This window comes from Crocuta crocuta, unplaced genomic scaffold (genome assembly GCF_008692635.1).
Source record: "Crocuta crocuta isolate KB4526 unplaced genomic scaffold, BGI_CrCroc_1.0 scaffold551, whole genome shotgun sequence".
Classification (NCBI taxonomy): domain Eukaryota; kingdom Metazoa; phylum Chordata; class Mammalia; order Carnivora; family Hyaenidae; genus Crocuta; species Crocuta crocuta.
In genome coordinates, this window is record NW_027530969.1 from 337,673 (window position 1) to 364,947 (window position 27,275).

Genomic DNA, 27,275 nt, shown 5'->3' on the forward strand with positions numbered 1-27,275 from the left:
ACAGGCTATATTCTATGAAGTGCACCACGTAACTAAATTTATTTAGAACTAAGAATGTGCCAAATACTGTACCAGGAGCTACTGAAAACAAAGAGAATAACAGTAGCTGACAATCCAGGAGTACTTTAAGAACATACAGCTTCCCTAAGCAAGAACCTAAGCTATATCCTACAAATTGTAATTGTTTCTAGGCCCTCAGTTTTATTCTCAGTAAAATGGGAATAATAATACATAGCTCATAGACTGTGACGAGAAGGAAATGAAGTAAAACTCGTAAAGCGTGTGAGACTGCCCGGCACATCGCAAATGCTCAGTGCCGGTTTTCGTTTTAATTTAAATTGAAATATAAAAAATGAACTAGAAATCTAACCTATTACTAATAAAAAAAAGTTAAACTAAAGACAAAGCTTCAAATGTGAAACATAACTGCCTCGAAAATATTAGGAAGACTACTTGACAAAAGCATGCTAAACCAAGTGACCCCAGAACATCACTCGAGTTCAGGAGGGTGCCTTTATTCTGCCGAAAACCACATTTCCCAGAATGCATCTAAACAAGACCTCAGCAAGGGAGGCCGGCGGTGCCGCAAGGGATTATGGGAGGGGTTCATTCCTCACGGGGCGATTGAGTTTCACCTGCCAAGGGCGGGAGATGTTGGAGACCGCCTCTTTCATAAATCAGGCAAGGGCCAGTGAGCGACCAATCACCGAGCCAGCCCCCTGGAGGGTCTGAAAAGCGGCGAATCAGAACGCAGAGGCTTCAGGCTTCACGGGCGCGCGGTAATTTGAATACAGTGGAGAAGACACTGGCTCCTCCAGAGAGAGGTCGCTTGCGCTGAGGTTCAGGTTAGTGCCACGGCGGGCTGAGGCGTGGGGTGGGACACCGAAGAGAACGGGAGGCTGTGGAACGTGGGGGAGAGTGTCAAGGACAGAGAGCTGTAGCTCAGGGCTTGGCTGCTGGAGACCGAAGCCACCCAGGTTCTCTGCACTTAGATAGAGGTCACCGGGTTTCCATCTTTCTGACGCAGAGTTTCGTTTTTGCCCTGACAGCGTTCGGGGACAGGCGCGCTTTTCTGTCATGCCTGTCCTCATTCAGCCCCAGAAGAGTCTTCTCTTAAGCCGCTCCTGGACATTGAGTTCCAGAGACCCTGGTTTTCCGTTTAACCTTGAAACATGCTTGTGTAATACTTTTCTAGACGTACCTGATCCGAAAGAAAGGGAAGGGAAAACTTGTGTTGAGCAGAAGTGCTCTCTGATGCTAGAGAATGAACGTGCATGACTTGTTTATTTTCAGCAGCCTTAGGAGGTCCGAGTATTTTGCAAATCAGGAAACAAACGTCCTGCTCAAGGCTCCTCAGGCAGTAAAATGGGAGAGGATTAAGCTAAACCTATTTTGTTGCTGAACTCTGAAGAAAAGGCTAGATAGAAACGGTCTCTGCCTTCACTGAACAGTCAGGCTGTTGAGGAAGACAGTTAAGCCAGCAAGAAAATGTCTTAAGTGGCATATTAAGGAAGTATGGGTCTGGTGAGGACAGTCACAGGAAGATATCCCCGTAGAGTATTTTAACTTGGTGTAAATCAATCAAGCTAATTAAAAGGGAAACTGTGCCCTGAAATGGGGTTAAAAAATACTTCCTTCTTGGGAGGATTATTTTCCAACCTGAAACAGATGGACTGATTCTTTTTTCTTGTTCTTAATTGTTACTGTGATGCAGTAACAATTTTTTTTTTACCGCCATGGCTTAAATGTTTATTAAAGTGATTTGCTTTTTAAAATACCCTCACCCATCTAAAAACTTTCTCAGACTCTAAAAGTATAATTTTGATATAGTGATTTCTATACAAATTGGATAAATTGGGTTATTAAAATTTTCCTATTGATTTTAGGAGTTCAGTTAAGAAGATGTCAGCTTTTACTCCAAGAAAAAAGAAGCAGCGTTCTTTGAGTTGTGACAAGTGAGTCTCATCCTAGAAACTCTTAGAAACTCTTAAAAAAGAAAAATCCAACCTCTGTCATATCTTCTCCGTTCTATTTCTTAAAATTTCCGTTATTCTACTTGTCTGCACCTTGTGGCTATAGCATATTCTAATTCTAGTCTGGAAATATTGTAAGCTTTCAAAATTAATTAGTTGGTGCCTTTGGAGAGAATCAGAAAGAGCTTTTTCTATTACTTGGAAATGTATGTCAAATCTTTTATTTCCTTGTTCCTCTCAACTTTCTTATATAATAATTATAGTGTTTTTCATACAGTACTTGTCTGCGAGCAATCCTTGAAAGTCTGCTTATCCAGTGCTTACTACGTGTCATAACAGGTTATAAATCCCCACAGAATAGGCTTGAGGTCAGTTTATTACATAAAACTAATCATTTTAGTGGACATGTAGCCTGTCAAGCCAGGTGAGCTATAACTATATGGGCTATAATTTGTATATGGCCACAGTCTAGATATAGGTTTTAAAACATACATATACACACACCCACATGATATCAAATGTTTTGTTTTTTTAAATTTATTTTTGAAAGAGAGAGTATGTGTGCATGTGATTGGGGGAGGGGCAGAAAGGAGACAGGATCTGAAGCAGGCTCTGCACTTACACCAGAGAGCCCCATACAGAGCTTGAACTTGGGAACTGTGAGATCATGCCCTCAGCCACATTTGGATTCTTAACCAACTGAGCCACCAGGTGCCCCAAATCTTCTTTGTTAACAGTTTGTTTTTGCAGACATTACTGGGACCTTACTTTTAAAAAAATATTTGAATGCTTTGGTAAAGACAAAATTTGAGAACCCTATTTTTATGTATGTATGTATTTTTTTAGTAGGGCAGAGAGAGAGAATCATAAGCAGGCTCCATGTTCAGTGCAGAGTCCTACGTGGGGCTCGAGCTCATGATCCTGGGATCATGACCTGAACCAAAATCAAGAGTCAGATGCTCAGCTGACTGGGCCACCCAGGTGCCCTGAGAATACTATTGTTAAACTGATAGGTAATTTGTATGCATGGTTGTTTGGTAGAGAGAATTGTTTTTAGTTTGACCTACAAGTATAGTTGTTTATTACTTAGTAGTAGATTGGCATAAAATTGAAGCAAAATAAAGCTTAATGAAACTTATCAATGGACTTTGTTTCTTTTCAAAGCCCATTATCAGACATCCCATCAAAGAAATTAATTTTGGACTTTGCTGAAAATATATTTCCATCATCTGGTCAAAATGAAGAAAAGGTACTTTGCTCTCAGCAAGGCCATTTCATTTCAAGTTCACTCAAAACAACTGAAAAAACCAGATTGGCATCTGCAAATCAAGGTTCACCATTTAAATCTGCTGTGTCTACTGTATCCTTTTACAACAAAGATAAGTGGTACCTGAATCCATTAGAAAGAAAGCTGATAAAAGAGAGTAGATCCATTTGTCTAAAATCTAATCGTGAAGATAAATCTTTTCCCATTGTGGCAGTCTGCTCCAAGAAGACCAACAAAAAACCACAAAAGAGTTTAACTTCTAAATATCAACCGAAATCTAAACGCATCAAGCCTGTATCAAAGAATTCTAAAAATTCCAAGCAAAATCGAGTGGCCTATAAGCCAATTGTGGAAAAAGAGAATAATTACTACTCAGCTCAAAATAATCTGAATGCTCCTCGGGTTCTAAGCCAAAAAGTCAAACCACAAGTTACACTCCAGGGTGGAGCAGCATTTTTTGTTAGAAAAAAGTCCTGTCTTAGAAAATTGTCTTCAGAAAACAAGCCACTACTGGTACTCACACAAAAGAATACATCAGAAGTGATTGAAGATTCTGATGTAGAGACTGTCCATAAAAGAAAAAGTTTTGAGACACAGCAAGCGGCAAAGTGCTTATCGCTGGAAAAAGAACCGAATGTTGAGATGCTTTGTGCAAGAAGTAAAAATGAAGAGAAATTAATAAAGGTAAAGAAAACCAAATGTATCACTTTAAAAACTAAATTGGCTGTCTGCAAAAAGTTCAATATATCTAATATGTATATATAGCATGGTTGAACAAAATTTTATTATTTTTGCAGTCCACAGGGCTGCTTTTATGAAGCCAAATAGTATAGTTTAATCACTAGAAAGAATTTAGGGGCAAGGTGCAATGATGAGACTTCTCTTTTTTGGCTTAAGCCTACAACATTTTCTTGCATTAAGGTATGCATTTCACTAAATCCCCTTATTACTAAAATCCAGAGAAGCTTAACAATTTTTATTTTGTAGTGGGTTTTTTTTTTGTTTGTTTAAAAAAATTTTTTTTAACATTTATTTATTTCTGAGAGACAGAAAGAGAGCATGAGCAGGAGAGGGGCAGAGACAGAAGGAGACACAGAATCCAAAGCAGGCTCCAGGCTCTGAGCTATCCGCACAGAGCCGGATGCAGGCTCGAACCCACAAACGGTGAGATCATGATCTGAGCTGAAGTCAACTGAGCTACCCAGGTGCCCCATATTTGGTAGTGTTTTTAGAATGTAGAAATAACAAAACATATGTAGTAGATTTCCAGCATATGGACATACTGTTTTTGTTTCAGCTCGTTATTTAAAGTACTAGATTATTCCATAAAATTTAAATTAAAAAAATTTTTTTATGTTTATTTTTGAGAAAGAGATGGAGAGACTAACATGAGTGGGGTAGGGGCAGAGAGAGAGGGAGACACAGAATCTGAAGCAGGCTTCAGGCTCCAAGCTGTCAGCACAGAGCCCAGTGCGGGACTCGAACCCATGTAGTGTGAGATCATGACCTGAGCTAATGTCAGATGCTTAACCGAGCCACCCAGGCACCCCTTCATAAAATTTAGAGAAGGCAGAAAGTTAAAAAAAAAATTATTTTGTAACCCTACTACTTGGAGATGATCACTGCTCATATATAGTTGGATTTTCATTTATTTTATATAGTAGATTTCCATGGTTGCCATTCTATGCTTTTTTGTTTTTGTTGATATTTCACACAGCTAGCCTAGACTAGTGCTGTCTATTAGAAATAGAATACCAACCATACCAACTACATGCAATTTACAATTTTCTAGGGGATAAGAAAGTTTAACGCAATATACTTTAAATGTTACCATTTCAATATAATCATAAAAAGTGATTAGTGAGGTATTTTAAATTCTCTTTTTGGTATTAAGTCCTTGAAACCCATGTTTATTTTCATTTGCAGCATGTGTCAATTGGAACTAGCTGTGTTGCAAATTCTTCTTAGCTACTTGTGACTGGTAGCTACCCTAATAGTGCAGATCTGACACTTTCTATTATTGACCTCCTATCAGTAATCTTACCAGAGAAAAGTTTTTTCTTTCCCCCCAGGTACCTGGGGCAGAAAGCAATTGAGGCTTTAAGAAAGGCTGTCTCCCAGTTCGGGGCTTGCATGTCTGTGGTGACTTGTTTATACTCATCATAACCCATGCAGCTAGAGAAATGATAGGCTTTCACAGTGTCCAGTACATTGTGAGGCTTATATATTGAGCAATTCAAACTCTAGTCCTTTCCCTCTTCACTACCTCCTCATTCTTGTTCTCATTGCCTCCTCTCAAATTCAATCCCGGTTCATACCTCTTGTAGGAACTCACCTAAACTTCAAGTCTCAATAGCAAAAATTATAAATTGGTGGCCAGTATCCAGCCCATGGGTGTTTTGCTTGGCTTAAATACTGTTAAAAAAAAAAAAAAATAGAGCAGGATTCTAAAGAAATGGTATTTCATGAAAGTTGAAGTCTGATGTATCATGTAAAATTGAAACCTGACAAAGCTAAGCTTTCATTCCTCTATGGCAAACTCTTAGGACAGATTATCAGGCTACCATTTGACAGGTATGGGTGCCGCTAAATCAATGTGTGTATATGTATTTAGATCAGTACAGTTTTGCTATGAATTTCACTTACTTGCTGTCCTTGTAGGCATTTAAGTTTGCAGTCCCTACTAAATATTTCTGCCTGTTTATCAAGTATTGCCAAGCGTATTGCTAAATGGAACATGTACTTGCTGGCTAAGCCGTGACACTCTGAATTTATTCATTCTTCATATTTTTTCTACCAAAAAACACCCCTCCATCTTGATTGGAGTTTTGGTGATACGAGTGTATAAGTTTATCAAAACGGATCAAACTGTATATATTTGCCCTTCACATAAATGTACGTCAATTTTTTGAAATGTACAATTCGGGCTAAAATTGCCAATTTAAAGTGGTGGTGGGGGCTGTCTGCATTAGTATTCTTTCTATTTGGTGATAAAGATCAGGCGTTTATACAGTGACATGATGAATTCTCTGCAACACTCTTTTCTCACTTTCTTTTCTATCCTTTATTTTGAAGGTCTGGGTATGATGGGTTCTGTCTAGTTTTCAGTAATTTTTAGAACCTAGGCTTTACATGCATCTTACATTTGTGGAACTGAGCTCAGCTCAAGATTTTTTTTTTTAAGTTTATTTATTTATTTTGAGAGAGCATGAGCAGGGGAGGGACAGAGAGGGAAAGAGAGAATCCCAAGCAGGCTCCACACCATCTGTGCAGAGCTTGATGCAGGGCTTGAACTCAACCAACTGTGAGATCATGAGATCATGATCTGAGCTGAAATCAAGAGTTGGGCACGTAACTGAGTGAGCCACCCAGGCACCCAACTCTGCTCAAGATTCTTAAGATTTTGTTAACACTCACTACTAGCATTCATCTCTCCTAGCTAATGGTGACTCCTCTTTTCCTTAGACTGTACATCACCTTTCCTGGACTCATGGAGTCCTGAGAAATGGTGAACTGATGAGTTGTCCCATCTCTGCTCGGATGTAATGGTCTTGAATAGGAGTTCTACTTTAATCAAAAGGTTTTTTCCCCCTTTCCTCCCAAGCTATGTATTCTTCTCAAGTGTCACCTAATTAGTAGTGTTAGTGAAATATTTCAGAATGCTTTCTACTTTGCTTTTCCCCCTTTCCTGCTGCTGCTCAGCAAGTGGGATCTAGAAGCCTCTCTAGCCTCTCCAGAGTGTTCGTTTTCTTTCCTTGGCTGCCTGTTTTTAACACTTCTGACAGAAGGTTGTCCCTTCCAATTTGGTGGCTGTTGGGGAAATTTTTGCCATTTTTGCTAATTTTTTTTATTATCATAGAAGGAATGTTCTATAGTCTTTATCCTGTCATCTCTATCAGGAAATAGATGTTTTGACAGGATGACAAATTGCAGAGTTAAAATATGTATGCTCTATTATGTAAATTTAGTAAATATAGGGAAAGTTATCCTTAAAATAGTCTGAAAATTGAGGATTTAAAATCAGTTAAAAAGTGTAATTTGTAATAAACTAGATATTTTGTTTTAGAGATCTGTGGGGATTCGTTCATGAAATAGAAAATAGTTAAGAATTAGAGGGTTTTGGTTTTTTTTTAATTTTCCCTATTCATTATTTTTAGGATTCATCAGGTGGAGTAGTTTCTTCAAGAGAATGTAAACTTAATGAAAATAAGTGTTTTCCTTCAGAGGATTGTCTCAGTGAAAACAAAGCAGGTAAGTAAGAGAAAACTTCTCAAAATGAGTTTTTACTTGTAATAATTTATTACAGGTGTCGATATGGAATTCTATACAATAATATGTTGGGTTGTTTGGTTTGTTTTTTTTTTTTTGATTCAGTATGTGTCTTCTGTTTGTATCTTTGTGTTTATCTCAGTGACACTGTTTTCTATAGTAAGCAATGCAGTGCAGTTTGAAAATGAGGAAGGCAAGGAGACCTTAGGCTGGAATTTAAGACAAAATACTGATGCATAATTAGTCTATGGGATGTAGCAAAGCTACTTAAGCATCCTATAACTTGTCTTCTCATTACTCCTGTTCTACCTATCCTTTACCCAAAATAATAGGAAGGGGTAAAAACAATTTATATTATATATTCGTCATCAAAACCCTACTGTAAGTAAGCATAATTTAAGCCATAGAAAGGACACTGACGTTGGCTTCAGGAACCTTGGGATTGTGTCTAGGTCTGCCACTAATTAACTATGTGGTCTAGGGAGGAGATGTCTAAAGTAAGGGACTAGTCTTCATTTAAATTTCTCTTAGTTCTGAAATCCCATTACTAATGACTTGTGGTGTCATTGCTCAATTAAACAGTATTTACTAAACTATGAATCTATAAAGAGGTCAACTAACACTTTACTAACAATCAGATTCTAGATAACTTTGTTGGTTATATCTATAAGTTTGGAAGTAAATTAAAATTCTTGGAGTATGTATGTTGACTACAGTGAGAAAACTACAGTTCATAGGAAAAAGCTAGGGATAAAACCAAGAGCATAATCTGGAACTATAGCCCTTATGAGGACCTAATGATATTTAGAGGAGGATTGTTCATAATGATATTTGAGATATACTGTTTTTTGTTTTTTTTTTTTTAAATATTTATTTCTGAGAGAGAGAGAGACACCATGAGCAGGGGAGGGTCAGAGAGGGAGGGAGATACAGAATCTGAAGCAGGCTCCAGGCTCTAAGCTAGCTGAGCTGTCAGCACAGAGCCCAACACGGGACTTGAACCCAAGAACTGTGAGATCATGACCTAAGCCGAAGTAGGACGATCAACCGACTGAGCCACCCAGGTGACCCGAGATACACTGTTAATAACTAGTATTTACTAGGTGCTGAACATGTACCAAGCAATGCTAAGTGTTAATATATGTTATGTTTCCCATGGGTTGTGCTATTACTGATATAATAGAACATGTAACATAACAACAGTGGCTTTCTCTTTACAGTAGTTAATAAAGTTTGCTTTTAAAATAAATTCATTTCACAGGTGCCTGGGTGGCCTAGATGCTTAAGTGACCAACTCTTGATTTTGGTTCAAGTCATCATCTCACAGTTCATGGGTTCGAGCCCCACAACAGGCACTGTGTGGACACTGCAAAGCCTACTTGGGATTTCTCTTTCCCTATCTCTCTCTACCCCTCCCAAGCTTGCTCTCTCAAAAAATAAAAAACTGTAAAAAAAATTAAAATTTATTTCAGTATACTAAGTCCATTTAAAGAAAAACATTTGATGAACAAAAAATAATACAGATGGTACAAGGATATGGCAAAATTCATAAAGGTAGTATACAAATGGTAAAAGATTGTAACTTAATAATTACAGTTCATTTCTCACAACTTAGGAAATGGGTTTGTATGCTCAATTTATGAAAGAAGAAACAGTCTTAGGTTAAGTGACCAACCCACAGCAGATCAGACCTGTCTTGGCCTTGTTTCTAGACAATAAACTCTATTTTTCAATGCAAGGTTAAAAGTTTGCTTTTTACTCAGTAACCCACTTGTCCCATGTTCTCTAAATAACTAGTATTTTTAGTATTTTAACTTTGTTCATTTTTTTTTTAATAGGATTTTTAGGGGTGCCTGGGTGGCTCAGTCAGTTAAGCATCCAACTTCAGCTCAGGTCATGATATCACTGTTCCCAAGTTCAAGCCCCACGTTGGGCACTGTGCTGATAGCTCAGAGCCTGGAGCCAGCTTCGGATTCTGTGTCTCCCTCTCTGTCTCTACCACGCACCCACTCGTGCTCTGTCTCTCTCTCTCAAAAATAAATAAACATTAAAATAATAATGATAAAATAGGATTTTTACTTTGCAATAATTTTAGATTTATAGAAAAGTTATAAGGACAGTACAGAGAGTTCCTGTATATTACTCCCCTCATTTCCCCCATTGTTACCATCTTCTATCAATATTGTACTTCTGTCAAAACTAAGAGACTGATACTAGTACGTTACTATTAACTAAGCTGTAGACTTTATTTGGAGTTCAGGTTTTCCATTAATGCCCTCTTCCTGTTCTAGAATCTAGTCCAGGGACCATATTGCAGTTAGTTATCATGTCTCTGTAGTGTCCTTTGGCCTGTGACATTTTCTTAGTCTTCACCTTGTTCCATTCTTTCATGATTTTGACATTCTCAAATACTGGTCACTTATCTGTACAATGGCCCTGAATCTTGGTTTGTCTGATCCTTTTCTCATCAGTAGATAGTTAATGGAATTTGGGGAAGAATGCTCCTGATGGGAAGTACCCTTCTCACCACATTGGATTGGGGGTACTGATGTCCATATGACATTACAGATGATGTTAACCTCTATCACTTGGTTAAGGTCAAGTTTGTCAGGTTTTTTTCACTGCAAAGTCACTCTTACTCCTTTCCCATACTCTTCTTTGGAAGTAAGACACAAAGTCTAGCCCATCCTTTCATGGAGGGGATTAAGCTCCATCTTCTGGGGGGTGGGGATATTCACATATATTATTTGGAATTCTTACATAAAGAAGTGTTGTCTTTTAATTATTTATTCAATCTTGAAATAACTTACGGACACTAACCAGTATGGACTCATGAATATTTTATTTTTGGGGTTATGATCCAATACTACATTGTTTATTCTATTGTTCAGATTGTTTTAGTTTTTAACCAATGGGAGATCTTTTCAGGTCATTCTCTTTGACATGTCCTATCCTTTTGTGTTTTTTTGAGCACTTCTTTATTTTCTGGCACTACAGGGTACTCCAGCCTCATCCTGTATTTTCCCTGCCCCAGTCCTAGAATCAACCATTTCTCCCAGGAAACTGGTGTGTTCTGTTAGGTGTCTATTTAGAAACCAAGATTTGGACTTAGTGTGCTCACTGCTTCTGGAGTGTCACAGCTTCTAGGCCTTCTCAGTAAACAGAGCTAGGAAATATATGTATATATACTAACCCATGTATGCCCACATCTATAATTGTTTCTGTCCATCTGTATATATACTAAGTAAATGTAAATTCAAACTTGCTGCCCCTGACTCAAATCCAATGCCACAGGGTTTATCCCATACTTTCTTGTTTATCCATGGCTTCCCTTAGTGAAAAACCTGGTTCCCACAATTCACTATCCACCCACTTAATTGTTCAGTCCCAGTACACCTGCACAATAGTTTCAGAATTGTTAATTCATACTCCTGTAAGAAATATTTACTGGCTAAAGTATAATATTTACAGTCCCTTTGTCTTTAGCCTTATAATTTTTGGTTAAAACACAATTTGATAAAGATATTTAGGTCAGCTGCCTGGTCTTCCCCTACCTCCTTCATCGCGGTTATGTCACCCATTCTAACACAGGTAGTGTCATTTGTCACAGTGTGCATTCCATCCTGGGATCCCTCAACATCATGATGTTTACATTTATAAAGTTCAACTTAATATTTCCTTTCATGTATTGTGCTTTTGGTGTTGTATGTAAAAACACATCCAAACTCAAGTTTTTGTGGATTTTTCACTCACATTTTCTTCTAGAAATTATACAGTTTTTACATTTTACAAATAGATCTGTGACCCATGGTGAGTTAATTCTGTAGAAGAGTGTTGTCGGGGTTTTTTGCATAGGTCTGTCCAGTTGTTTCAGCACCATCTGTTGACTCTCCTTTCTCCATTCAATTACTTTTGTCTCTTTGTCAAAAATCAGTTGACTGTATGTGCGTGGGTGGGATTGGGGCTCTCTTATTTCGTTCCATTGATCTATTTGTTTTTTCTTTTGCCAATACCATACTGTCTTAATTATTTGTAAAGTCTTGAAATCAAGTGATTTGGGTATTTTGGTCTTAATAACATTTAAAGTTTTATGATTTAAAGCTTTGAGTTATTTTATAATACAAAATTATTGTCATTTTTCCCCCTACCAGTTTCTCCTGATTCTGTTGTCTACCCGATCTTCAGTGTGTCTTCAGTCAATACAAAAAGGTAGGGATTGCTCTTATTTTAATGGTTAAGGTTTATTTAATTTTGAGTTCTCTGTATATCTTTATTATACTATGTAATTTGGAGAGTATTTCTCCCCCCCCCCGCCCCCCACTAAAGGAATATTGAAAATAAGATGAAATCAGGCCCTCTCCTAAAAACTTCATAAGAACCTAAGAGTTAAGAGAAGGGAAAGATCTTTATGGGTTGGAGTGGTAATAATTGCTAACATTTTTATACAGTACCTGACCCATAATAAATAGTTTATACCCATTATTTCACTTGATTCTTATAATAGCCTAGAAGATTGATACTATTAATAATTCCATTTTCAGCAGAGGAAACTGATAGTAATTCACATTTCTTAGAAGCAACAACTCTTAGCAGCCACAACTAGAGTCCATATCTGAATTAAAGCCCATTCAGCTGTATTGTCTTTCCTGGGTGATAATATATTACTAATTGTTCATGTTTAATGAGAGTTTGCAATCTCATGATGTAGGTACCAGGATTACCCCATTTTATAGACCTGAAAACTGGCCAGAGGAGTGAGTAACTTAGAGCAGCTTAGTGCTGTTAGAAATCCCAGCCAACGCTACCACTATCCTAGTCAAAGCTAAGACTGGGAAGGGGGGAAGCATGGGTGGGGTAAACATGATATAGGCTGGAAAGCTCTGGAAAAGAAGTATCTTATGGTCTTAACATCTTCCTAAGTGTTTTTGTCTTTCTGTCCCCACTTGATGATAAATAACTAGAGGTAATGAGTAAGGAACTTCCTAACGGAGTTCTACTTTTAGGGCACCTCACCTTAAGTCACCGCAGAGATTGGGTTGGGTGGGCAAATTTCCTTCTTTAAAGGCCATGTTCCTAGTTTTTGCATCTTTCTGTTTTTTCACCTATGTCTTCTTTCATGACTATTTATTGAGGATTGAAACCTACCACAATTAGCTGATAAAAGTGTATAAACTAATTAATCTAGCCTAAGGAGGTATTAGTATACTCTTGGTTGGATTATTTGAAATTTCTCTTTATGTAGGACCCAAAGGGTCAGATCTCATCAATACCTTGTGGTTTAATCTATGACTTTTACTTTCAGTAGGTTACAGATTCTCCAGGTTCATTGTCTCACATTCATTTTTTGTTTGTTCACTCATTCGGTGAGCATTTATAGAGCGTACATGGTATTGAGCTATACTGAGTTTTGGAGATGTGAAGATAAATAATACATGATCCTATCATGGAAGTTATAGTTAGAGCAGGACAGGCATTATAATAAATTGTTAAAATTGCTAAGATAGAAATAAAGAGATTGTGGTCATATGTGCAGGATGGGAATTGCTGAGTTACTCAGCAAAGATTGTATAAACGGCAGGAGTCAAGCAGCCTAGAGAGTATGTTTTATATTATGGGCATGTACCATTAGTGGTTTGTCAAAGCAGTTTAAGAGCATCATGTCCAGCATTTTTTTAATGGAATAATGCATCTTTCACAGTTATTTATAAACAGTAAGTTATTCAGTGAAGCTTTCTGGTTTTAGTTTTATGTATGTATCTATATTGACCATAATGTAAAATAAATTAATCAAAAAATTTTTTTTGATGTTTATTCATTCTTAGAGACAGAGCATGAATGGGGGAGGGAAAGAGAGGGAGACACAGAATCTGAAGCAGGCTCCAGGCTCTAAGCTGTCAGCACAGAGCCTGATGCAGGGCTCAAACCCATGAACTATGAGATCATGACCTAAGCCAAAGTCAGATACTCAACTGACTGAACCACCCAGGTGCCCCTAAATTTCTTACCATAATGTTGTCAAATCAGTTTGAAAGACATTCTTCTAGTCAAATGATGACAGCATAGTTTGGCTTAGCTTAAAGCATTGGACACTTTTTTCTAGTGTTTTTTTGTTTGTTTCTTTGTTTGCTTTTCTTGTCAGTTTTCTCTGAATCTCTTGCTTTGGGCCTCTGGGTTTTTTCCTTGCCTATTTTCTTTTACCTCCACTTTCCACAGATTTTTATTACTTTGGTCTTTGGAAAACAAAGGTCCTTTCATTAGAAGACTTGGGTTACAAAGTCAGGGCCTACACAAATTGGGTGGAGATTGGAGCCAAATGCAGAAGGCATACCTCAAATAAAAGAGCATGCACTATGTTAGTTATATTCTTTGAAGAAATAATGGTCTGATGATCTTACAGTGTCTTTTGCAATATTAGAAATATACATTTTTAAGTGAGATCTCTAGATTTTAAAATAATGGGCTAATCCACAGTTTTAAACACTGTAAGCCAATCAAAACATATCTGTGAGCTGTATTTGGCCCGAGAGCCTCCAGTTACCACCTCTTTAGGCCAGTCCCTACATTCTTTTCTAATGGGAACAGGTTGCCTCAACATCTATCCAGCCAAAATATTTTTTTTCCTAAGTATTTGAAAATAGGGTGGTGCTTTAGGTGTGAGGACAAGTAGCCTTACTCACTGCCCAAGTAAAGAGTTGTTGGATATAATATGCTGGTAGCTGACTTCCTGTGGAACTGTGAGATTCAGGAATAGAATCTTTATGTTTGCTGTGGTGCTACAGGAATTTCTTTATGCCCACATGGGTAAGCATTGTCCTAGAATTTGGTAAAGCAAAAAAAAAATTTAAAAAGAAAATCACTTTTAAGAGTGAAGTCAACTGCTATTCTTTACTAGTTATCTTGAGCAAATTACTGATCCTCTCTAAGTGGGTCTCCAGTTTCGCATTATTCTAAGCCCTTATTGCTTCTTTTCTGAGCCCTATTACTTATTGTCAATAGAAAGCATTAAAAATTGCAAGGTGCTCTGCAAATGTTATATACATATCTATTTTCGTTTTAATTTCTCAGACATTTTAATTTAGTAAATAATGTTTATAAACTTTCATTTCAAAGATCTTTAATTGAAGAACAGTCTTCTGTGGGATCCATCGTATCTGCTAACGTCTTGAAACAGATCAATACACAGAAAAGTACTAATACTAGAGATGCAAATAAAGAAACAAAAGACCAGCTCATCATTGTGAGTAAATTTAAAACAAAGCTCTCCTGTAGGTGGTTCTTGAATGTAGAATGTGAAGTCAAACATGTTGTCTTAGCATAGTTAACGTGGTTTATAGACATCTGAGTTGTGTGTATGCCAGCTTTGTTATAGTGGTAATATTTAAAACTAGTCAAGTAGATTTGCAAACTGATAGTGTTGGGCAGTACTAGTGATTTAGTTGAATGCTGATGATGCGTTGTCTCTGGATAAGGATCTTTTTTTTAAAAAAAGAGTTTTTTTAAATGTTTTATTTATTTCTGAGAGAGAGAGAGAGACAGCGTGAGCAGCGGAGGGTCAGAGAGAGGGAGACACAGAATCTGAAACAAGCTCCAGGCTCTGAGCTGGCAGTCAGCACAGAGCCCAACACGGGGCTCAAACCCATGGACCGTGAGATCATGATCTGAGCCAAAGTTGGACGCTTAACCGACTGAGCCCCCCAGGCACCTCAAGGATCTTTTTTTTTTTTTTTAAGTTTATTTATTTATTTTGAAAGAGAGAGTATGTGTGCAAGCAAGGGAAGGGGAGAGAGAGACAGAGAATCCCAAGCAGGTACCGTGCTGTCAGCATAGAGCCCCATACGGGGCTCGATCCCACGAACCACGAGATCATGACCTGAGATGAAATGAAGAGTCAGATACTTAACCAGCTGAGCCATCAAAGATCCTTTGATCAACAAAAATTTAATGAGAATAGCTACGTTTTATGAGTCCTGGGTTTGGCAAACTATGGCATGGACCAGATCTGAACTGTAGCCTGTAAAGGTTTGAAAAAAAGAAAAAGGGAAGAGTATGTGACCAAAAAAGCCTAAAATATTTACTGTCTGGCCCTTTGCAGAAAACATTTCCCAACCCATGCATTCATTCAGAACTTGGTATTTTCAGTAGCATTAGTCACTGTGTTATGAGATAGAATGGAAGTTAATAAGCCATGACCTTAATTATTCCTGACTTTTCTATATTCATGAACTTATCTGTGCTTTTTCTGAACTTTTATTTTGTATTTGTTTTTTATCAACTCGAGGCAAAGAATTTTAGTATTCCTAATCACTTAAGGAAAAATACTATATAATGAATATACACGTCCTGAGATTTTTGCTCTGCCTCTTTGAAACAAGACTTTTTCAGGTCTCTCACTTAAGAGCTTAATAAATATGCTCTATTGTTTATCTTAGCCATTATCTTTATGATTTAATCTGATTCCTTCTTAGAACTATGGGTCAAAGAATCTTGATTTTTATTTATTTTTTTTACACCATCAATGAGACCATTTCTTTCATCAGTTTATTGAATTTTTAGGTCTCTTCTCATTCCATTTTGTTTAGGAGATGAGGAAAGAGACATAATAACCAGACTTTTATTTACTATTTTACTTGGGCCAGCATAAAAGAAAAACAGAGAAATCTGAATGAATGGTTGCATGAACTGAATATAGAGCTATTTGTGATATGTTTAGGTGGGTTTTTTTCTTTTTCCCCCAATTACAGGATGCAGGTCAGAAACATTTTGGAGCCACCATGTGTAAGTCCTGTGGCATGATCTATACTGCATCCAGCCCTGAGGATGAAATGCAACACGTCCAGCATCACCACAGATTTCTAGACGGGATCAAATATACAGTAAGTTAAAAATAGTCTTTCAGTTTATTCTAAAAGTAAAACTACTTTAAAAGATACATTTCTTTTGCTTACATATCGGAAGGTCTATATATCCTTAAATATCATCTACAGGTTTTTTTGTTTTTTTTGTTTTTTTTTTTAATTTTTTTTTTATTTATTTCTAGGGGAGAGAGAGAGACAGCATGAGTAGGGGAGGGTCAGAGAGAGAAGGAGATACAGACTCTGAAATAGGCTCCAGGCTCTGAGCTGGAAGTCAGCACAGAGCCCGACGCGGGGCTCAAACCCACGAACCGCGAGATCATGACCTAAGCGAAAGTTGGACGCTCAACCGACTAAGCCACCCAGGCGCCCCTACAGTTTTGTTGTTTTAATATTTGAGGCTGGTGGTATTTAAAAGCTAACTTAGAAAAATTTTTTTTAATATTTATTTTTGAGAGACAGAGTTTGATCAGGGGAGGGGCAAAGAGAGAGTGAGACACAGAATTTGAGATAGACTCCAGGCTCTGAGCTGTCAGCACAGAGCCCAACAAGGGGTTTGAACCTGCAAACTGCGAGATCATGACCTGAGCCAAAGTCGGATGCTTAACCGACTGAGCCACCCAGGTGCCCATAAAAGCTAACTTTTAATAAAAGTGCCATTTCAAACCTTCTATCCTGAATTAAGTGTTGTTCTTGGTTGAGTAAACACCCTTCATCCTTAACTCTAGCCTTCTAAGCGGAGCTGAACAATTAGGATATAAATCTCAGAGAGTTGAGGAGACCTTACTTCCTCATGCCTCCTCACGTTAGTGTCTTCTTTGTAGTAAGGTTAGAAAAACTGCTTTTCTATGACTTCTCCAGGCTTTTTCTTTTCCGAAAGGAGAGGTTCCACTTTTTCATCAAGCACCTTTCTAGGCTAATGCATCCTGTTGTCTTTACGTTCCACCTGCTACTCAAATACATTTTTTTCCTATAATATTTTTAGTGTGGTTTATTAAAACTCTGCTTATCGTAGCACTCTTCTACCTTCCCACTCCTAATAATTCATTGTTTTTTCTCGATATTCCTATGAAGGCTCTTAATTGACTTTATTTTATAGTAGATTATATACATGTCTCCCAGCACGTAGGATATCAGCCTCTTGAGGACAGGTACTTTATTTTAGGCATCTTTTTTTTCCCTTCCCACATTCCTTTAGTCAGATTTCATTCTTTTTCATATCATTTATTGTTCATCTTTTTGTTCTCTCCAGACCAAATTATTTAATGGTTTTATATGTATGTAGTTTTTTTTGTTGTTGTTTTTTAATTAATTTAATCTTCAAATTAAACTGTGACTTTTTATTCTTTCGTCAGGGCTGGAAAAAAGAACGTATAGTAGCACAGTTTTGGGATGGGAAAATTTTGTTGGTCCTGCCACATGATCCAAGTTATGCTATCAGAAAGGTATGGGACATTAGTTTTTTAACTCTTGTTCTCCTACTCCCTCCCTCTCCTCTCACCAAGAAGTCAACCCATGTTGAAGTATAAAACCCCTTTACTGATAGCTAATCCTCTCTGCTCATGCAAAAATAATAGTAACCATCAATTTTGTGTTCATAAATGTATATATAGTTTCTGTTATTCTTTTTTAAAAAAATTAATCTCTTGGTTTTTAACATCATTAGGTAGAAGATGTCCAAGAACTTGTCGATAACGAATTGGGCTTCCACCAAGTTGTTCCCAGATGTCCAAACAAAACCAAGACTCTTCTCTTCATATCTGATGAAAAGAGAGTAGTTGGGTGTTTAATTGCAGAGCCCATCAAACAGGTGTGGTGTATGTCTTTTAATTATTGGCATAATGTGTGAGCAAAATAAAGTAGTTGGGTGAATTCTTCAATGAGCATTTAAGAATGCTACCATTGATGGGCCACCTGGGTGACTCATTTGGCTAAGTGCCCAACTCTTGGTTTTGTCTCAGGTCATGATCTCCTGGTTTGTGAGTTCAAGCCCTCACATCGGGCTCTGTGCTAACAGTGCGGAACTTGCTTGGGGTTCTGTCTCTCCTCTTTCTGCCCCTCCCCTGCTCATGCTCTCTCTCTTAAAATAAAAAAATAAACTTTAAAAAAATAATTTAAAAAATGCTACCATTGATGACATTTTTCTCTGCTACAGTATCCTTGACCATGTGGATAATTGGAGTCATTTATTTCTATTATATTTGGTATTTTGCCCTATATAAAAGCAGGATGAGTAAGTCAGTCTTATATTCATGTACTCATTTCCATACCTGGACTAGTGATTTTAAGTAAGCAAATCTGTAGAGCCCAGATATTGAAGATGTGGCCTAGTGCAGATTAGTATATTTGGCAAAATAATTATTGTCCCTTAATTAGAACCTGTTTTAGGTACTAATGAGCAATGTTCTGGAAGAGGAGTTGGCAAACTTCAGCCCATGGGCCAAGTGTGGCCCACCACTTGTTTTATGGAACTGAGCTATGCTTATTTATTTCCATATTATCTGTGGTTGTTTTTGTAACAGAGGTATAACAGAGATCACATGGCCCAGTGAACCTAAAATATTTATAATTTGACCCTTTACAGAAAAATGGTTGCCAACTTTTTTCTAGAATAGAGAGATTTTGTCTTCAAGGAGCTTTTAGCATAATCTTTAGCTAAGGAGAATTATAACTCAAAGGTGTTCTTTTTACTTGACTTTATAGTATCCCACACTTAGGTCTCTTTCCTTTTAAAAATACTTGATATCTCAATACATCTGAAAATGATGCTAGCATAAATTAAAAAAAAATTTTTTTTTTAGTTTTTATTTCTGAGAGAGAGGGAGACACAGCATGAGCAGGGGAGGGTCAAAGAGAGAGGGAGAATCAGAATCTGAAGCAGGCTCCAGGCTCTGAGCTAGCTGTCCGCAAACCCTTACGCGGGGCTTGAACCCATGAATCATGAGATCATGACCTGAGCCGAAGTTGGGCGCTTAACTGACCAGCCACCCAGGCGCCCCTCTAGCATAAATTTTTTACTGTTGTGTAAGTGTCTCCCTTTCTCCCTCATGTCTACTATCTTTATTACTCTTCCTTATTTTCTTTCTTGTTTTTATCAAATATATGTATATATGGATGTATATGTATGTGTATATATATGTATATATACACACACACAGACATATATAATGCATACATAGACGTACACCCACAAATAATATAGTATCCCTTGTGTGTTTATCAGAAGTTGGAGAGAAAAGCAGCTGCTTTGTACTAGTGATCAATTTGGCCTTTTATTCTAAAGAAGTAGACTATTTATGAAGTGATAATAAGCAAATATAGGCAAATAACATATATTCTCTTCTTTTTCTTATTTCAAAAGCAAAGTTTTCCTGATGGTAGTTAAAACTTAAGTACCCAACTATCAGAGTGGCTATATTAAAAAGTAGTGATGAGGCACCTGGTCATGATCTTAGGGTCATGGGATCAGGCCTCATATTGGGCTCTGTGCTGAGTGTGGAGCCTGCTTAAGATTCTCTCTCTCCCTCTCTCAAAAAAAAAAAAAAAAAAATAGTGACAATACCAAATGCTGGCAAGGATACAGGGAAACTATATCTTTTAGACATTGTTGGAGAGAACATAAAATGTCATGACTACAAAATGTTTGGCAGTTTCTTAAAAAACTAGTCCTATGTTTATCATATGAGAAAGCAATCCTACTACTGGTTATTTATCCCTGAGAAATGAAAACTTACTCTACACAAAAGCCCATAGCTGAAAGTTTATGGCAGCTTTTTTCCAATAGTCAAAGCCAGGAGACAAACTCTTCTTCAGCAGGTGAATGATTACACAAACTGTTACACCCATGCAATGGAAGATTACTTAGCAGTAAAAAGGAACAAACTGTTGATATATGCAACAAATTGGACAGTTGTCAAGGGCACTGTGCTAGTGAAAAAAAGCCCATCTCAAAAGGGTGTATGCTGCCATTTATATGATATACTCAAAATAACAGAATCATAGAGTTAGAGAACAGATTGAGGTTGCCAGGGCTTAGAGTTGGAGGGAAAAGGTAGGCATTATTATACAGAGCGAGCAAGAGAAAGATCCTTGAGATGATCCAGTAGCTCTGTATGCTGCTATGGCTACAGGTGTGATCAATTGTCCCATGACCTGGGACTATATGCAAACATGCCTGTGTTAATCCTTTGGTTTTGGTATTGTACTATACCTATAGAATATATAACCATTGGAGGAAGCCAGGTGAAGGATACATGGATCCTCTGTACTATTTTTCAAGTTCCTATGGACCTATAATTTTTTCAAAATAGAAAAATTTTAAAGATCCCTAAATACCACCCAAATTTCATAGTTAATATGCAAAAATCTTCTTTAGTGTTATCATTTTTTAGGATATCATAAATACAGTTTAGGCTAGAGAGAATGGGAGAGGTTTATGTACTATATTAAAAGTAAGAATCTGATTTTTATAATTTTTTAATCAATAGAAGAAGGAAGTTTCATGATGGTATGTAATCCACCGGAATGTGGGAACATGTTAGCACCAGTACTTTTTTAAGCATTGTGTGACTGTATTTATTTATTTTCAGAGAGAGAGTGTACACTTGCACAAAGGGGAGGGGCAGAGAGAGAGAGAGAGAGCGTCCCAAGCAGGTTCTGCACTGACAGCATAGAGCCCAGTGTGGGGCTTGATCTAATGACCTGAGCCAAAATCAAGAATTTCATGTTTAACCAACCCAAGTGCCCCCATGCATTGTGTGACTGTAAATGGATAAAAATCCAAGAAGTAGCAGAATTTTAACATTTTTGGTGAAGGTAATATTAATTTTAGATACTTAAGTCTTGTTTGAGGAATGGTTTTTACAAAGAAATGTGAATTCAACTGTACTGTTAGCTCTCAATGCACCTATATATCATTGCAGGCCTTCCGTGTCCTGTCTGAACCAACGAGTCCAGAATCCCCAAGCTCTAAAGAAGGTCATCGGGCTTGGCAGTGTTCAGATGTACCACAGCCTGCTGTCTGCGGAATAAGTAGAATCTGGGTCTTTAGACTGAAACGAAGAAAGCGCATTGCAAGACGACTGGTAGATACTCTCAGGTAAGAAATAAAATAAAATGGATCTAGACCCAGATTAGCTTTCCCCAAACCTTTCCTGGCTTATGAGTCAAAGGGAATGATGCTGTGAAGACACTTCTGTTTAAATACTACCAAAGTCAGGCTAAGGCAAGCATTGGCACTGGAAAACAAACAAACACTAGGTGTACTTAGTTTAGGGCACAACATTCCAAGTATGAAACATTGTAGCATGGTGCTTATTAAACCACCCGTGATGAAAGACTAGTTTAATTACAGACCAACACTTTAACAGAATGCAGATGAATTGCTAAAAAATGAAATAGGAAAGCAAAATAAAAAATGAAAAATATAAGTCCAAATTTTTATTAGATTAAGCAGTTGTGAAATTAACATTGCAATAAATATAATTTATACAAACAAAATATAGGTTTAAAAAAACTACAGAAGGGGCGCCTGGGTGGCTGAGTTGGTTAAAGGTCCGACTTCAGCTCAGGTCATGATCACACAGTTTGTGGGTTCGAGCCCCGCATCGGGCTCTGTGCTGACAGCTAGCTCAGAGCCTGGAGGCTGTTTCAGATTCTGTGTCTCCCTCTCTCTCTGACCCTCCCCTGCTCATGCTGTCTCTCTCAGAAATAAATAAAAAACATTTTAAAAAATTTAAAAACTACAGAAATTGTGCATTCATTGTTCATTGACTAGTGTGCAACTAAGTAATTAATGAAGACTTACTATAACTCATAAGTCTAACTAAATGTAAAAGTGAATTAGGCAGGCAACCCACAAAATGGGAGAAATCCATCTAATAAGGGTCTAGTATATCCAGTATATATAAAAGACCTCTTACAAAACAACAATAAAAAGACAAATGGCCCAATTAAAGATGGGCAAAGGATTTCAATAGACAGTTCTCCAAAGAAGAAATACATATGGCTGCTATCAATGATTTACAAAACCATGATGAGATACCACTTCATACTCCCTACACTGTTAGCGATTTGACTTACTTGCTTGTTAATGTACGTGATCTAGGTTGGATGGATGAGTTTCATTTCACAATATTTATTCTCTCAACCTCTGTACTTAGAAGAACTGGTTACAATCTAGTGATCATACTTTGAGGAGTGATCTTCTAGCCTTTTGAGTCTGATACACTTTTTAGGAAAGAACACCCAAGACCACTGTGGGATCCTGTGTTGGGCCACAGTCCTAGTCACCTTGCACATGCTTTATTAAGGGGAGTAGTGAGAATTAGTGTCTATAAAGATTTTTATTTGATAGTTCATTATGAAATACTTTTTTTTTTTTTAGTGTTTATTTTTGATTGAGAGAGACAGACCCAGTGTGAGCAGGAGAGGGGCAGAGAGAGAGGGAGACACAGAATCAAACAGGTTCCACGCTCTGAGCTGTCAGCACAGATCCCAACATGGGGCTTGAACTTGTGAACCGTGAGATCTTGACCTGAGCCAAAGTCAGACGCTTAACCCACTGAGCCACCCAGGGGCCCCAAAATACCTCTTTTTCATATTTTATGTTAAATATTTTATATTAAGAGATACAAATTTGGCATGGGAATACCAGTATCTAACCTACTTCCACCAGGCAGTAGTCTGGGGCTTCTCAAACTTTAAAGTGCATATGAATCACCTGGGGATCTTGTTAAAATGCAGGTGTGATTGAGTAGGTTGGAGTGGGACCTGAGAGTCTCCATTCTCAGGTAGTGATGAATGTTGCTTGTCTGTAGATCATACTTTGGGTACTAAGGCAGTAGGTTATCTATAAGCAATAATGAATAAAAAATTCAGATGCCCTTAAAGGAGAAATAAAAACAGATGCATCTGAGAATACATCTCTTCTCACATCTGTGACATAATTGGCAGCTCTCCTATATGAGGGGCCTTAGGCTTCATTCTCTCTTGTTTATAGAGGCAATATATGCTTAAATCCTTACAGTAGTGGAATATCGTTCCTAGTTGTTTTACATAAGAAGCAATGGCGGCTCACCAGGGATATTAGTACACGTTTATACAGACAGGCTAGTAAAAGGACAGAGTTAAGACTCAGACCTACAGATCTCATGTTTTTTCTATAGCTGATGTCACTTATAAAGACAGTAAGCTGTATTTAATCCAACCAGTATTTTGCTTTGGATTCTAGTAAATTTAGCAATAAACTTTGTGTGAAATTATGTAGTATACCATATGCTTATATCTTTTAACTCTAATAGAATCCAATCTTTAATTTTGTATGTTTTTAAGTAATTTCAAACCTATGGGGCACTTGGGTGGCTCAGTCAGTTAAGTGTCCAACTTTGGCTGAGGTCATGATCTCATGGTTGGTAAGTCTGAGCCCTGTGTCAGACTCTGCTGACAGCTCAGAGCCTGGAACCTGCTTTGGATTCTGTGTCTCCCCCCACTCACACGTTGTCTGTCTGTCTGTCACTCTCTCTCAAAAATAAACATTAAATCTCAAAAATAAACATTAAAAAAAACTATAAAAGAGTAGCAAGAATAGTAAAAAGAAGCCCTTATTTACCTTTGCCCAGATTCATCAAGTTTTAACATTTACTTTCTTCCTGAATTATTTAAAAGCAAGGTATGTATATTATGCTCCTTTAGCCCCTCATACTTCAGTTTGTATTTCTTAAGTCCAAAGAGCTTTCCTCATGTAAGCATACTTGCATTATCAAATACAGGGTATTTAGTGGCAATGTAATGCTTTCCTCTACTGTATGGTCCATATTATCAGTTTCATTGTCTGTCTCCTTGTCCTTCATAGCATTTCTTTTTCTTGCCCAGATCACATTGCATGTAGTTGTCCTAGCTGTTTTGTCTTCATCTTCCTTTGCTTAGAACAGTTTCCTATTCTTTGTCCTTTATGGGATTGAACAATGTGAAGAGTGCTGGCCAGTTATTTTATAGAATATTCCTCAGTTCTGTTGAATTCTTGTAACCATTTGTTTTAATCTTGGTTTGAGCTGGGTCAGGAGAGTTGTGGTCAAAATACAGGTTAGTTTCTGCCTCCTTAAAGCTCTGAGCATGTGGTGTGGTTGAAGAGAAGAGAATAGTTATTGGTTAAAATTGCTGATGCTGATTTTTTTGGTTTTAATTAACAATATTATCCCCGATTAGTTGCTCTTTACCATGGATTACCTGGAGTCAGCTAGATAGGAGAAAATATTTGCAAATCATTCATCTAGTGAGAGTCTGGTATATCTAGTATATATAAAAGAACTCTTGCTACACAGCAATAAAAAGACAAATGACCAATTAAAGATGGGCAAAGCATTTCAATACACAGTTCTCCAGAGAAGAGATACATATGGCTGCTATCAAGGATTCACAAACCAAAACCATGATGACATATCACTTCATACTCACTGAACTGTTAGCAATATGACTGACTTCTTGCTTGTTAATGTATCTGATCTAGGTATGTTTTTTTTTGGTTCTTTTTGCCTCTCAGCAGAATTTTTTCAGGACCTGTTTTCCTGTCTGTTGAATGGTATCAGACTTCCATCTCTAAAGTCTAAGGCATTAAATCATTTTGTCACTTAACAAAATGATTTTATTTTAATCAAGAGTATTTAAAAGAGGGGTGCCTGGGTGGCTCATTCAGTTAAGCATCTGACTCTTGGTTTTGGGTCAAGTCATGATCTCGTGGTTTGTGAGTTCGAGCCCCAGATCAGGCTCTGCTGACACTGTGTAGCCTGCTTGGGATTCTTTCTCCCTCTCTCTCTGACCCTCCCATACTCACTCTCTTTCTGTCTCTGTCTCTCAAAATAAATAAATAAACTTAAAAAAAAAAGTACTTAAGGGATTGCAATTTTATATTTAGATTACTTTAAAATAAGTATGCTAATATTTAATCAGAATTTTAAATTAGTTCCATTGTTAAATTGTCTTTTTTCTCTTGTTTAGGAATTGCTTCATGTTTGGCTGTTTTCTCAGGACTGATGAAATAGCATTTTCTGACCCAACACCAGATGGCAAGTTATTTGCAACCAAATACTGCAATACCCCTAATTTCCTTGTGTATAATTTTAATAGTTAAAGCCAGTCTCTACTATAGAACAGTTACTGTGTGGATGAATTCAGACAGCCCCATAGCCTATAATATGATCTACTTAACAGGTACCAAAATAAAAATACTAAGACACGCACATATACACGTAAACCTATATTTTATTTTTTATGAATTGAAATGTGAGGGATAAATTTCTTGAAAAGTATCTGGGGACTGAAAAAAAGGGAAAACCTTTGGGTAATATATACTGACTAGCACTGGAATCCTTAGTTGTGAAACTTTATGGCTAGAACTAGAAAATGACATGCCTCCTTCATAAAAACATGGACAAAGCAAGGTGGTTTGCACAGAAATGGGGCCACTTCTCTCTGATGAAGAAGAGAAGTGCACTTTTGCACAGGGATTACCTCATGCCCAATCAGAAACACATAAAATTTAAAAACAGGCAAATAATTTCCATGTCCAGTCTTTAAAGGTAAATCCCAGTTTCTGTACACAAAATTTTTACTTTATAGGTATTGGCGGTAGCAACTGAGTTTGAAAATATTTAGAAAGTGTTTTGAATTTTTAATTTGTAATAGGACTTTCCCATCTTTATGGTAAAGAATGAGTAAGGTTCCATATCCTTTGATGTAGAACAGAATTCTGTAGCTTAATGTTTTAATCTTTTTGAAAATCATATTAAGTCATACCTGTCATCAGATTCAATTAACTATAGTAATTGCACTATTGTCATTTCATTAATTTCGGTGTGAAAATGCTAATTGTACTAATCCTTAGTACACTTTTACTGGGGATTGATGTCATTAACAAAATGGATACCTATTTCATTTAGATAATTCATATGGTTACATTTTTAATACTTTTGCATGTTTAAAATACATCTTGTTCTGAGATATCTGGCAAAGGTGGTACAAAATAAATAGTAATATAACTATTACTGTTATATAGTAATATAACTAAAGTTAGTAAATAAATATATCTAGGCCAGAGAACTCATGATGACATATGTAAATACACCTCCATATGCACACATTTTTCTAGTATAATTCTTGGATACTTTCTTTGAAGAGCAAAGAGTTATTCATATTGTTTTGATTCTAAAAATCATTTAACTGCTGCCTGGTGGTAAGGCTCTAAGGGGGTAGTTTTCCAGGTTATAAGTCTGTAGAATCTATTCACTTGCATTCTTTTATTTGCCTGTAAGTTAATATGTTTTCAAATTTTTAAAGCCTGGATTCCAGAAAGAATGTGGAAGTGTTAAGATGTGTGTAATTTTGCAAACATTTTAATGCTGTTTTCTGCACTGCTGTTTTTGTTTTAAATATTTTATTTAAAAAATTTTATGAACTTTATTTTGCTTGCTCAGTGCTTTTGTGATGAATCAATTAAAATTCTTCTCAATATTCTTTGTCTATTTTTTTATACAACCAAATGTATTGATTTTCTTTCTAAATTATTTTTGTGGTTATAGAAACAGTACATGCTCCTTGATTATAAAAACGAATCATTGAAAAACATATCCACACAAAAACCTGCACACTGGATGTTTAATAGCAGCTTTATTCATAATTGGTAAAACTTGGAGGCAGCCAAGGTGTCAGCCACAAAAAGGCACATAGGAAGCTTAAATATTACTGAGTGAAAGAAGCCAGTATGAAAAGGCTACTGACTGGATGATTCCCACTGTATGATATTCTATAAAAGGCGAAACTGGGGAGGCCATAAAAAGATCAGGGTTTCAAGGGGAGGGAGGGATGAATAGGTGGAGTACAGGACTTTTTAAGGGCAGCAAAACTACTATGCTTGATGCT

The 27,275-nt window shown here is 37.0% G+C and overlaps 1 protein-coding gene across 1 annotated transcript; it reads left to right on the plus strand.

Moving 5' to 3' along the window:
- Positions 1-688: 688 nt before the first annotated feature.
- On the plus strand, positions 689-26,834 carry ESCO2 (establishment of sister chromatid cohesion N-acetyltransferase 2). The gene is made up of 11 exons (XM_077769716.1): positions 689-845; positions 1,887-1,955; positions 3,138-3,924; positions 7,398-7,491; positions 11,661-11,718; positions 14,620-14,746; positions 16,251-16,382; positions 17,717-17,806; positions 18,028-18,171; positions 21,284-21,459; positions 25,356-26,834. The coding sequence occupies exons 2-11, from the start codon at positions 1,903-1,905 to the stop codon at positions 25,486-25,488; spliced, it is 1,794 nt and encodes a 597-aa protein (XP_077625842.1). The 5' UTR covers positions 689-845; positions 1,887-1,902; the 3' UTR covers positions 25,489-26,834.
- Positions 26,835-27,275: the final 441 nt, after the last annotated feature.